Source organism: Panthera onca, chromosome A2, assembly GCF_046562875.1.
Source record: "Panthera onca isolate mPanOnc1 chromosome A2, mPanOnc1 haplotype 2, whole genome shotgun sequence".
Taxonomy (NCBI): domain Eukaryota; kingdom Metazoa; phylum Chordata; class Mammalia; order Carnivora; family Felidae; genus Panthera; species Panthera onca.
In genome coordinates, this window is record NC_138340.1 from 79,095,138 (window position 1) to 79,107,300 (window position 12,163).

Consider the following 12,163-nt stretch of genomic DNA (forward strand, 5'->3'; position numbering starts at 1 on the left):
CTTTCTCTCTGGGACGGGAAGGGTGTCAGCAAGATGCCCCCGAGGCATTTTCATCTCCTCTGCCATCTGAGATGGAAACACTAGCCATGCACCGCTCGGAGGGAGGGATGGCGCTCTTGTACTCCGGGCGGCGCAGGGTCCCAGGAGTCTTTCACGGGCTGGCGGATCTGAGTGGGCCTCGCTGGTGTCTTTCAGGTTGGGAAAAATAGCAGCCTACCTTTGTCACAGTCCAGTCCTTCAAGCATATCCAGCCCAGGACACAGCCGACAGGTAAGGTACTGAGGGGGATGTGCACAGGGTCACCAATGCAGAGGCATGGGCAGTGGGGCAGACCCTAGCTCGAATCTCTGCTCCAGCTAAGAACAAAGCTTCCTGGCTTCCAAAGCTAGGCCTTCTGGTTAGTAGCTGTGTGCCCTTGGTCGAGTCACTTAACTTCTCTGTGCTTTAGTTTCCTCACCCATAAGGGGATCATAATGGCCCCCACCTCCTGTGGCTTTTGTGAAGATTAATCTATTCACCTAAAGCCTCTAGAAAATGCCTAACACATAGCACACAAGTATGAGCCCTGATTTTTATTAGCAGCTGTGTGATATTAGGCAGAGTAACTTCTCTGGGTCTCAGTGTTTCCATCTGTTAAATAGCAAAGGTGATGCCTACCTCCTAACGTTGAGAAAATTAATGGTTTTGACTGCAGGGCCTCGCTAGGGACACCAATCAGTCAGTCCTCTCTCAAGGCCTCTGGTGAGCTGTAGCTACTGTTCAAGATGTGGTTTCCTGGTGGGAACATCCAGGGTAGATGCAGCAGTTTTTACAAATTCGAGGTGTGAGAGTAGTCAGTGTACAAATTATTTGCTACGAGGGACTGTGCGTGCCCCTGGGGGAAGCCAGGGAGGGTAGGGGATGGGGTTTGTAGGTTACATGTGACTGGAAAAAATAAATGTATGGTGATGTTACGTTGTCTTCAACGTGCTACAGGTTTTGTAGAGAACAAATTGCAATGTGTTTGTCTGCATTTTGGCCTTTGAGGTCTCCCCACAGATGTCAGGGTGGTGCGTGGGTGAAGATTATAGGAAAACCGTTTTTGTATCCCTAGATCAAGGAGCGCGTCTCCATCATTTTGGGTCATTTTGTGCCTGAGCACCTGAAGCCTATCCTCTGTGGGGGGTAGGTGGGGGCAGGGGTCTGGGCCCTGGCAACCTGCCTCTGATCTTGACAAGCCTCCTGCACCGGTTGCTGGGTCCACCCAGAGGCCACACGGTCACCCTTAACAAATGTAATAATAATCAAATAGCCACCGTTTGTGGTGGCTTTTTCTGCAGGTGCCGCACTGAGCCCTTTACATACATATAGACCTGTTAGCAACCCTGTGAAGGACCAGTGATGAGCCTCATGTTACAGATTGGAGATACCCGGGCGAAGAGGCTAAGTAACTTGAACCCAAAGCCTCTATGTTAATCCAACACTACACTTCTTCCTTAGATAATTCTCCGTGTGGTGCACAGGTTAGGTAGGAAAAGGTAAATGAATAGAGGCCAAAAAAAAAAAAAAAGTGGTTAATTATTGCAGTTCTCTCTCTGGGAAGGGAACTACACCCCCACCCCACCACATGCATGTCCACAGGGTTTGCCCCTGTGTTTTCCCCCAAGCTAGGATCTTTGTGGCCACCTCACATGCCCCTCCTTTGCTCATTTGCCTCGTTTCTTTGCCCAAGGCAAGAGATGGGACGGTAGCCTTAAGGGTCACGCCAGAGGGAGAAAGCGGAGGCTCCGTTCTTGAGTTCTTGCGGGTAATCCCCAGTGTGTGGTTTCTACACAAGCTTTTCTTTTCTTTCCTAGAAGACCACCAACAGAACGGGCAGGATCAGGACTCTTCCGTAACAAGACTGTGAAGCCACTTCCAAACCAATGCCTGGCCACCCGGGGCTGAGGCGGGAGGAGGAGGGAGGGGTGTGCGCAGCTGGGGAGAGAGTCTGTTTCCTGTGCCAGCGGGTGGCTCTGGCCTTTCTTCTTCCTTTTTTAATTGACCGGTTTTTAGTTCCGAAGAGAAAGCAAAAGGCAAAAGAACGTGAATTTAAGATTCACAGAAAACAGTACCAGTGTTTTGTTTCGGTTCCTTCATTTGCCACGTGTACGCGTTCTTCCAAGTTCGGGGTCGGCCCTCTATAGCTTCCGATGCTGCTACCGCACCATCCTTTTGCTTCAGCCAGGAGAGCAGACGCTGCAAGTGTCAGTTCCTGGTTGGCGTTGTCTGAAACTCTTGAACTTGAGCACACGCCGTGCTCCTTCCCTCGACCTCTCCCACCTGTCCCTTCCATCCCCTCCCACCTGCCGCTCACGGGGTCCCCACTGGCCTTCGGGAAGGGGTTGGCTCTCACGAGCTCCCCTCTGGACAGCGTGCTGGGGGAGGGGCTTTGCTGGGAAACAGCCTGTGTCTCTGCCGAGAGCGGAGAGCTGCGGGGTCGGGCTGAGCGCCCCCAGCAGGTTCCTGCGCTGCACCAGCACCGTAGGAGCCCGACGCTGTGGGCAAGTTGGAGAAAAGTGGCCACTGAACTATGTCGTTTACCCAATACCACTGTCCAGCTGTGCAGCTCAGAGAGGATATACTGGGTCAGGAACAGGGGCTGGAATGGGCCTGGAAGGTGACAGGAAGCAGAGCATATGGGTAGGGGAAGATATCCCTCAAAAGACCGAGGAAACTGGGTGACTGATCATCGGAGCTTGTTAGGAATCCACGCTGCCAAATCCCTTCCCGGTTGCCGTGCACAAGGGCCCCAAAGCTGGGTGAGCCAGAGAAGGAGGAATCCCAGGGAAAGGGGCACGAGACCCCAGTGCCCACAGCGATGGAAGTTCCTAAGCTGCCCTCCGGGGCCAGGCAAGAGGAGAAAACGCAAGGGTGGGGGTGCAGGAAGGGTCTGAGGGAAAGCCGTGGAGGGTTAAATATCCAACGCCTGGTGAGAATAAATACTAGCACTGCCCGCGCCCCTCCGTGCCCTGGGCCCCAGGGTCCCGTGCAATCAGCATTCCCATAGATCAGCTTATACTAGGTTATCACAAGCCCCGACTCACAGCACCCCCACCCCGAGAAAGGCATAGTAAGCCCAGCCACCGCCTAATGAGGAAGAGCCATTTGGAAGAGAGGGAAGAAAAAAGCCAGAGCCCTGCAGCTACAAAACTGTTCACACTGGAGTTTTGAAAGAAGTAGCAATACGATTAGCTCTAAGAGGGAATCATAATCAGGAATTCACAATATGACATAGGCATCCTGCGCTATTAATCATGAAACTTTGCGGACGAGATAATAGCAAGAGATCCTAGGAAGTTTTGCTTCATCCCTAAATCAGAAATGAATGCCAGTTTTACAGCTGGACCCAAACCCTCATCCCGGCCCTCAAGTTTCCCTTTTCTTCCCCATCCCCTCAACCCAAAGATCAGACTACTGTTAAGTTTCACCACATTAGATTTTGGGAAGACGGGAAGCAAACGGAGTGATTTGTATCAATGGAATTGCACTGACAGTGTTTCTTATAGGATTCCTAAAATTTTTAATATAAAATGAAGATTTTTTTAAAAATCAGGAGTTGATATTAGGTACCAGGACATTAGTTCAGACGATTTCATTTTTATTTCTACAGTGTTAAAAGTGCACTTATATGCTGGTTTATTTACATCTTGGGAAAAAGAGACTGCAAATTGAAGGGAAGATGGTTACTCTTTCTTTTTTAAAAAAAAAAAGTTAAGGCAGATTTTAAGACTTATAAATGTTTAAGAAATTATAAACAGGTTAGACCCTTTGGAAAAAAGTTTAGAAGATATTCTTAAAGTAAATTTTTATAGTGTTAATTTTGTAATAATTTATGTTTTACTATATTACAGAGCTAACTGACCAGAATAGTTTCAGAAACAATATGAAACGTAGGAAAGTTTAAGCAATGTTTATATTTTTAAAATGTTCTTTGAATTATGTTTTTATTGTACATTTATTCCAACTGAAAAGTATGTACATATCTTTGTTATTTTTGCACAACTTTTGTCTTGTTCGGTTTTAAGAAGTCTGTCGGTTTTTTTTGTTTTGTTTATAATTTATTTTAAGTTGTAAAAACTTGCAGGAGTAACAAAAAACAAAAAAAAATCTCAGCAACAAAATAACCCTCTGAGTTATAAACTCTTACACTCGAAGAGGGAAAACAAAGGTTGAGAGATTAAGTGGCTGCTTCTGAGAAATAATGTCTCGACAGGGACTAACGGAGCAATTCAATAGGTTTCGATGTGTGAGCTGTCTCCATCTGGAATTGCAAGCTGGAATAAAGAGGCCCCCCACCGATGCTGCTTACTTGGTGAAAGACTGGCTCTGACCAAGGTGAGGACATTGCTGGAAAACTGAGCAAAAAAGGGAAAACCCACGGTGTTTCTTCCTTCACAATCAACCACAGGTTTACTTTATAACGATGTATTAAAAACTCGCAGCTTGAAAAGTGGAATGCAAATAAAAGGTTTTCTTTGGGTTTGTTTTAATGGAGTTCAACTGGACCAGCCTATTAAGCATTATTAGGGTGATCTCCTTTGGGTACTTCTGCTCATCCCCCCAACCCCTCCCTTCCCAGCCCCTTGACTGCACACACACACACACACACACACACACATCACCACCACCTCCACCCCACCCCCCATCTACCTGAAGATCTCGTGACTTGTCGCCAGCCACAGAGGCTCGAAAGCTCTGGTTGTTAAGCATAACACAATGCATAGACCTGTCAGCCATAAAAAAAAAGCGACTTGGATAACTTGTATGCCTTCTTTTGTATCAATGTACCAATTGTAAATAATGCTGATCAACCTTTGTAGAGAATAGTTTCTACAGCATATTCTATTATTGCTGATTCTCAGTGAACTCTTGTTTTCAAAAAGGAAAAAAAGAAATTTTCTATTTACACCTTATATTTTGTTATGCCGTCGGCCCATGGCACTTTAACAAAACTCTGTGGGTTTCACGTAGCTGGTCAGTCATGGGGAATATTCAATAACTGTTGTTGCACAGACAAGAATTTGCACCTGCTCATTTGTCCTTTCCTACTACCGATTTTTAGAACCTTTTCCAGAAGAATTTTGGAGAAAGCATGTCCAAACATTCTAAACAAATGCCACACTTGTGGAGTGGGTTTCTTTTCTACGATCCATATTTTGTAACACTAAGTATTTTCCTTCTTTGTCCCATACCTTTACATATTAGCACTACCAGATAGAATTCATTCCATGCCTGTGATATTGTAAGCAGAATAAATGTCTAAAGTAGGTGTAAATAGTAAATTCTATGGCTTACAGTTTTAAAAAGAAAGAACAAACACGTATCTATTGATACTGCCATGGTTTCAGCACCAGGCCTGGAGACATTCTCCAGTGAGCGATTGTAATTTTTTTTTTTTTTTGCTTTTTTTTTTTTTTTGTAACATGGCTTTGTAAATAAAATAATTTATATGTTTGTAAAACAAAGTCTTCGGGTTTTCATAAAATTTAGATGTTTGTCATCTCTTTTTTCTTTTGGATGAAAGTGCTCCCACCTGATGAGCGTTCCTGCTAAAATACACATTTGCTAGAAGAGAGGGAATTCATTCAACACATGTTTATGGAGCATCTTGTCGTGGCTGCCCCTGAGCTAGGCGCTCTGTGTACAGCGAAGAGAAACAGACACAGTCCCAGCTGCTTTCTGGAAGCAACCCAGTGGGGAAGACAGTAAATAAATAAACACATGATCAAATGTGTAATTACAGATTGTGGCAAATGCCGTGGTGGAAAAGATTGAGTTCTGTGAGAAGCCGATGTAAAATGGGTAGGGGGGTGCTATCAGGGAGTCCTCCCTGAGGAAGTGAGCTGAAGGCACAGAGTGTGGGAGACAGAATCCCAGGCAGAGATGGTCCAAGGTTAGGAAAAACTTGCAAGTTCTTAAGGAACCGTAAGTTCTTGAGGAATCTTAAGGAGCCTAAGGAAGATCCACTGTGGATGGAGCAGAGGGAGAAAGATGGACAGAAGGCAGGGCAAGGTCACACACAGTCTGGATTTCATGCTCAGTTCAATGGGAATCCTTTGAAGGGCTTTAAGTAGAGGCACAGCAGAATCTGCTAAGAGTACTGGCTGCTGTATGGAGAATCACTCAAAAGCTATTTCAAGAGACCAGGTAGATATGTCGTGTGGTCCCAGGATGGTGACAGTAGAGATAAAGAGAAGTGAATGGAATCGAGATATAGCTTGCATATTAAATTGACAAGATTTGCTTAGGAACTGGATCTGAGAGTAGGGAAAAATGACTCCCAGGTTGGTGGTAGAGCAATCGTGTTGGGTGGAGAGGGCTGCCATTTCTTCAGATGTGGAAACCAGAGGAGTTTTCTGGGGGGCAGGCAGGAAGAGTGTTTGGTGAAGCTCAGAAGTCCTGTTTTGTGCATGCGTGTTGGCTCATAAATGGTGTCACCGGAACACTGAGGCTGCTGTGTCAAGGAGGCATGGGATACACATGACTGAAACTCTCAGCAGCTCCACGTTGGAGGCACCAGTTCGAGAACCTTCAGTATGTGGAGGATATTTAGAGCCACAGGTGTGAGTGGGATTTACTTGAGAGAATGTAGAGCAGGGCGAGTACACATTTAGAGGTTAAGTGGAAGCAGAAAACTAGCAAAGAACCCTGAGGTAAAGCATTCACAAAGAGAAGAGAGAACCCAACAAGAAGTGGTTCTCTGGAAGCCAGGACCATAAGATGCTCCAAGAAGGAACAGTCAGCTGAGCCAAATACTGCTGCAAAATGGAAGATGGAGATGGTATGGTGTTTGGAATTCTGCAACATGGAGTTCATTGGTCATTAGTTTCCTAGGGCCGCCATTACAAATTACCACCACGTGGTGGTTTAAGGCAGCATAAATTTATTCTCAGAGTTCTGGAGACCGGAAGTCCCAAATCAAGCAAAGCTGCCTTTCCTTTGAAAGCTCTAGAGGGGAATCTTTCCAGGCTTCTTCCAGATTCTGTTGACTGCTAGTAGTCTGTGGCATTCCTTGGCTTATAAACACATCAGTCTCCTCTCCACCTCCATTTTCATACGGCCTTATCTCCTAGGTCTCTCCCATGTCCCAAATCTCCCCCTGCCTTTCTCTTGTAAGGGCATTTGTCATTGGACTTGGGGCCCACCCTAAGTCCTGGATGATCTCATCTCCAGATCCTTAACTTAATTACATCTTTTTCCAAATAGGTTCACATTCACAGTTTCAGGGGTTAGGACTCGAATATCTTTTGGGGGGTTACCATTCAACCCAGTACTGTGACCTTAGCAAAGCAAGTGTGATGGGGGGGTAGGGGCCATGGCCAGCCTGGAGTGGTTTGAAGGAAATTCAGATATGTAGGCAAATCTTAAGGAGATTTAGAAGGCTCAACAGAGTGTTTGGATTGTGTTTCTTTTTGTTCATTTTGATTTTTAAAGGAGAAAAGACAAGATTATGATTCATATGCTGGTAAGACTGGGACAGTAGGGGAGGGGAAAAGCTGAAGAAACAGGGGGTGATTAAAAAAGAGAGCAGGGGCACCTGGGTGGCTCAGACGGTTAATCATTTGACTCTTGACTTTGACTCAGATCATGATCTCAGGGTCATGAGATCGAGCCTAGCATTGGGCCCTGTGCTGACATCGGGGAGCATGCTTGGGATTCTCTCTCTCTCTGTCTCTCTCTCTCTCTCTCTCTCTCTCTCTTCCTCTCCCTCTCCCCCACTTGTGTTCACACTCTCTCTCTCAAAATAAATAAACTTTAAAAAAATAAGTGGGGGTGGGGGATGCCTGGGAAGCTCAGTCAGTTGAGCGGCTTAGGTCATGATCTCCAGTTTGTGAGTAGAAGCCCCACATCGGGCTCTCTCCTGTCAGTGCAAAGCCCACTTCAGATCCTCTTTCTCTCTCTCTGCCCCTCCCCCACTCTCTCGCTCTCTCAAAAATAAACATTTTTTTAAGGGGGGGAAGCTTTGAGAAGGCAAGAGGGAAGTGAACCCAACACATGTGTTTGTAGTGTTAAAAGAGAAACTGAGACCTATTTAAAAACTTTAAGGGTTTAGGGGCACCTGGGTGGCTCAGGCTGTTAAGCATCCAACTTCGGCTCAGGTCATGGTCTCACAGTCTATGGGTTCGAGCCCTGCAGCAGGCTCTGTGCTGACAGCTCAGAGCCTGGAGCCTGCTTCAGATTCTGTGTCTCCCTCTTTTTGTGTCTCTCTGTCTCTGTCTCTCTCTCTCAAAAAAAAATGAATCAACATTAAGAAAAAAAATTTTTTTTTAACTTTAAGAGTTTATATGAGCAAAAATGGATTTGAATGAGGCAGCACCAGACAGAAAGGAGCTGGGAGCACTCTACCAACAGGAGCTCAAGAAGAGACTTAACAGGGAAAAGGTGGAAGGGAAGGAAGTTTTGTTGATTGGTTGTCCTTAGTGGCATTTACAGGCCCATATTTTGGGTTGCTTACTACCTAGGCCACCAGGGCCTTAGAGCCACCTCAGTCTAAGGGCCTCTTTGTTTAATTAACAGAACGTTAGGTAGAGGGGCACTCCCTCCAGGGCAGTGGGGAAGAAGTCACCTTGTAGATTGGCTGTTGGGAAGACAGGAAACATCTAACGGCTTCCATTTTCTCAGTGACCATGGGGCAAGGTGAGTGTGTGTGAGAGCTTGGGACACGTGTGAAGAAAGAATTAAGTAATGACTAGTGAAAGCAGAATGCCCCAGTGTTGAGAGCACATTTGAGATTCATTATCAAAGCAGAGTCCTGGCCTGGAGAAGACAGTCTTGGAGAGTGGTTTGAGCACACTAAGGGCAGGGCAGGGCCATTGGAGCTCCAAAGCAAACTAAGGCAAATTTCTTAGGATTCTGCCTCAGGCCCAAGTGAATGTTTTCACTGTTGTGCAGAGAAGAAAGCCAGGGAAGCAGATTTGAAACTTGGCACATAGTAAGCACCTTGCAAATCAATGTTTGTACAATTCGATTATCCACAGTTATAAAACCTCAGTGTGTGGCTTCACCAAGGACATTATATCTCCATTTGTTCTGAGCTCTGCCCATGACTGGCCACCCATCAATACATTGGCCTGGGTGACTTTTAATTCCTTTTTTTTTTTTCTTTAAGATTTTATTTTTAAGCCATCTCCACACCCAACATGGGGCTCTCGAACTCACAACCCCAAGATCAAGAGCCACACACTCCACTGATTGAGCCAGCCAAGTGCCCCTTTAACAACTCCATTTTGAAATGAGCCTATACATTCTGTGTTTTCCAAACCCAGACTTTTGAGAAGACTGCTTCAATACCAGTCACAGGCCTGGAGAATCAATATGGAAGCCGGAAGTGATCTTAAAGACCCTCTTCTACAGGTGAGGAATTGAGACACAGAGAGGTCAAAGGAGGTACAAAAACCACACAGCTGGTTGATGGGTAAGCCTGTTCTTTCCGCCTACTGTTCTTTCCATGGTATCTCACTGCTTCCTATAGAAATAAACTCCACGTACAGACTTTTCCAGAACGGTGTTTTAAAATTCTGTGTGTCTCTTCATTGGCTTATTCAGGTCTCTGGAATTTATTTCACTAAAATATTTTCCTCCTTTTTGATTTTTCCCACTAGGCAATAACTACTTGCCCGATGGATTATTTCTTGCTTTCTGATCGGGTTGGGATTAGTCCCCAGCAGCAGGCTTTATATATTCATTACACATTCATGTTTCTGAGTGAAGTTCCCAGGAATGTATTTTAATAAGTGTGTTTTCTATTCATTACATCCTCATAAGCCATTCACCTAGAAAAGTAAATGGAGAAAGCACAAAGAAGCTGAATGCCTCAAAAACTAAATCAGTCCCACAAAAGTCTGAGTCAGTACGGAATCACTTGGGAAGCTTGCTAACAGCTCGGCGGTGTTGCATTTATTGTGACATTTCAAAACACAGATCTGATCTAAGGTCATTAATATGGGAAAAATTCTCTCAATTTAAGAAATTTTTGGAACTTTTCTGGAATTCACTTTCACCTTCAAATATTTCAGTAAATGTCTAATCCAAACAAACATCATCACAAAAGCATTTGCTTCCTCTGAGGCCTGAGCAGGCACTGTGGAAGCTGCTAGAAAAATAGGAGCTTGTGCAGCCTGTATTAGGATTTTCAGTTTCTCTCAACTCCCTTCACTTCCCTATCTGATTTCCTAGCTGGTCTTATCACTCACCCTCCCCCCGCCCCCACATACACATCTCCCCACTTGCCTGAATAATCCAGACCCCGAGGTGGGGGCTGACAGGGAGAGGATAGCAATTCTGATACATTATTGGAATGGGGTAAAGGCAGAGCCCATACAGTGAAGGGAAGTAAATGGAAAGGAAACCATGATTCTGGAGCTTTTCTTTTGGAAAAAAATCAGATGCATGTTTTTGGGTTTACAATTTTTGCAAGTCTGTCCAACTCAATAAATTGAGAAAAATTTGACATGGGCTAGATGCACATTGAGTACAGAGAGGGTGCCTCCAGAGGCACTCACCTTCAAGCACTTAGAGGATGTTCCCGCCAGGTCTACGCTGAGCCCAGCACTGTTCAACATTTTAATTAATGAATTGGCATTCAAAGTAACCTTGGTGAATTAAAGCCATGAATACCAACAGACGGATTTATAGAATAGCTGTTACCTTTGGGGGGCATAAGGGAGGTTTCCGGTGCAGGATATGTTCTATATCTTGACCTGGGAACTTGTTAAATGAATATAATCATTGGCGAAATATTTATCAGGTTGTGTGCTTAAGATTTGTTCATTTCACTGGGCACTTTGAAGTTTAAAAGTTTACACACAGACAAAAAAGTAAATGGCAGACTTGGAGGGATAATTGTGTCAGCAGAAAGAAGAAAGTTACAAAGTGATTTAAGGAGAATACTAATGAGAAGCCCATTTTCTCCCCAAATCCCCCAGGCCAGTAGGAGCCATAGAGGAGAGGGTGCAGCTATGGGGTGAAAATGGCAAAAAGGGTTTGAAGATCTCACAGGAGATTGCTGGGCTCCTGGAGCCCCCCTCACCTTCCACATGCCACCAAGTGACTGCTCTTTCTCTGCCCCTCAACTGGAAACTGAAAGGTTATTTTCTAGGAAAATGGAATGGGATACTGAGATTCGGGAATCAGGGTTACCAGGCTCAGCAGAGAAAGGTAGCTCGGGGTGGAATCGGGGCTAGGACAAAGCATGAAATCCTCTCTTCTCATTCTTAACTGTAGAATTTTAATTTGTTACATTTTGCGTGCATTGCTGTGCTGTGTGGTTTAGTTGTTGTTGTTGTTGTTGTTGTTGTTGTTTTATAAAGTTTATTTATTTTGAGAGAGCTGGCACAAGTGGGGACGGGGCAGAGAAGGAGGGCAAGAGAGAGAATCCCAAGCAGGCTCTGAGCTGTCAGGACTCGAACCCGTGAACCGTGAGATCGTGACCTGAGCCAAAATCAAGAGTGGGACACTTGACCGCCCGAGCCACCCAGATGCCCCTGCTTTGCTATTTTTAAAATTTAGGTAAGTATAATATCAGAGACCTAAGCAATGATGAAATATATGGGAGCCATTAGGCAATCTCACATTTGTGTTGACCAGAGTGCAGTGTTTGGCTGTGGGCTTGGAAACTTAAAAAGTCTGGAAATAGGACCAGCGAGAAACTAAAAGTGAGCATATATAATTAATTACGACTCCACTTTCTGGAGGTGGTTAAAAATGGAATGCTTGGGGTGGTTTTAAAGGCAATCCTCCCTCATAGGGGACTTCCCCATGGAGATTTTGTGTTGGTAATGCATGTGGGGTGCACCGGCACTCCGAGGCTTCTTCTTTCAAACCACGTAGGTTTCATGTTTGCTTGGACTTCAAGTTTACCTTAAGGGATCCCCTTACAGTCCCAAGGAGCTGTCTTGTTCAATGCCACATGGTTCCTAAAATAATGACAGGCATACAATAGATGTTGTATTAAAAAATTAAGCAAAGGGCGCCTGGGCGGCTCAGTCAGTTAAGTATCCAACATCTGCTCAGGTCATGATCCCACAGTTCACGAGTTCAAGCCCCAAGTCGGACTCTGTGCTGACAGCTCAGATCGTGGAGCCTGCTTCAGGTTCTGTGTCTCCCTCTCTCTGCCCCTCCCCCTCCCGAAAATAAATGAAAA

At 45.2% G+C, this 12,163-nt stretch overlaps 1 protein-coding gene across 10 annotated transcripts in view; it reads left to right on the forward strand.

Annotated features, from left to right (window-relative positions):
- The window catches only part of ATXN7L1 (ataxin 7 like 1), a 244,631-nt gene extending 242,539 nt beyond the window's left edge, over positions 1-2,092 (forward strand). For 8 of the 10 annotated variants that reach the window (XM_060633792.3, XM_060633790.3, XM_060633793.3 and 5 more), the window contains 2 exons: positions 196-270; positions 1,836-2,092. In XM_060633792.3, coding sequence (XP_060489775.1) covers positions 196-270; positions 1,836-1,877 — 117 coding nt within the window. In that variant the 3' untranslated portion in view covers positions 1,878-2,092. The remainder of the gene's footprint in view (positions 1-195; positions 271-1,835) is intronic. The other 2 variants (XM_060633791.3, XM_060633794.3) reach the window with 1 other exon arrangement.
- Positions 2,093-12,163: the final 10,071 nt, after the last annotated feature.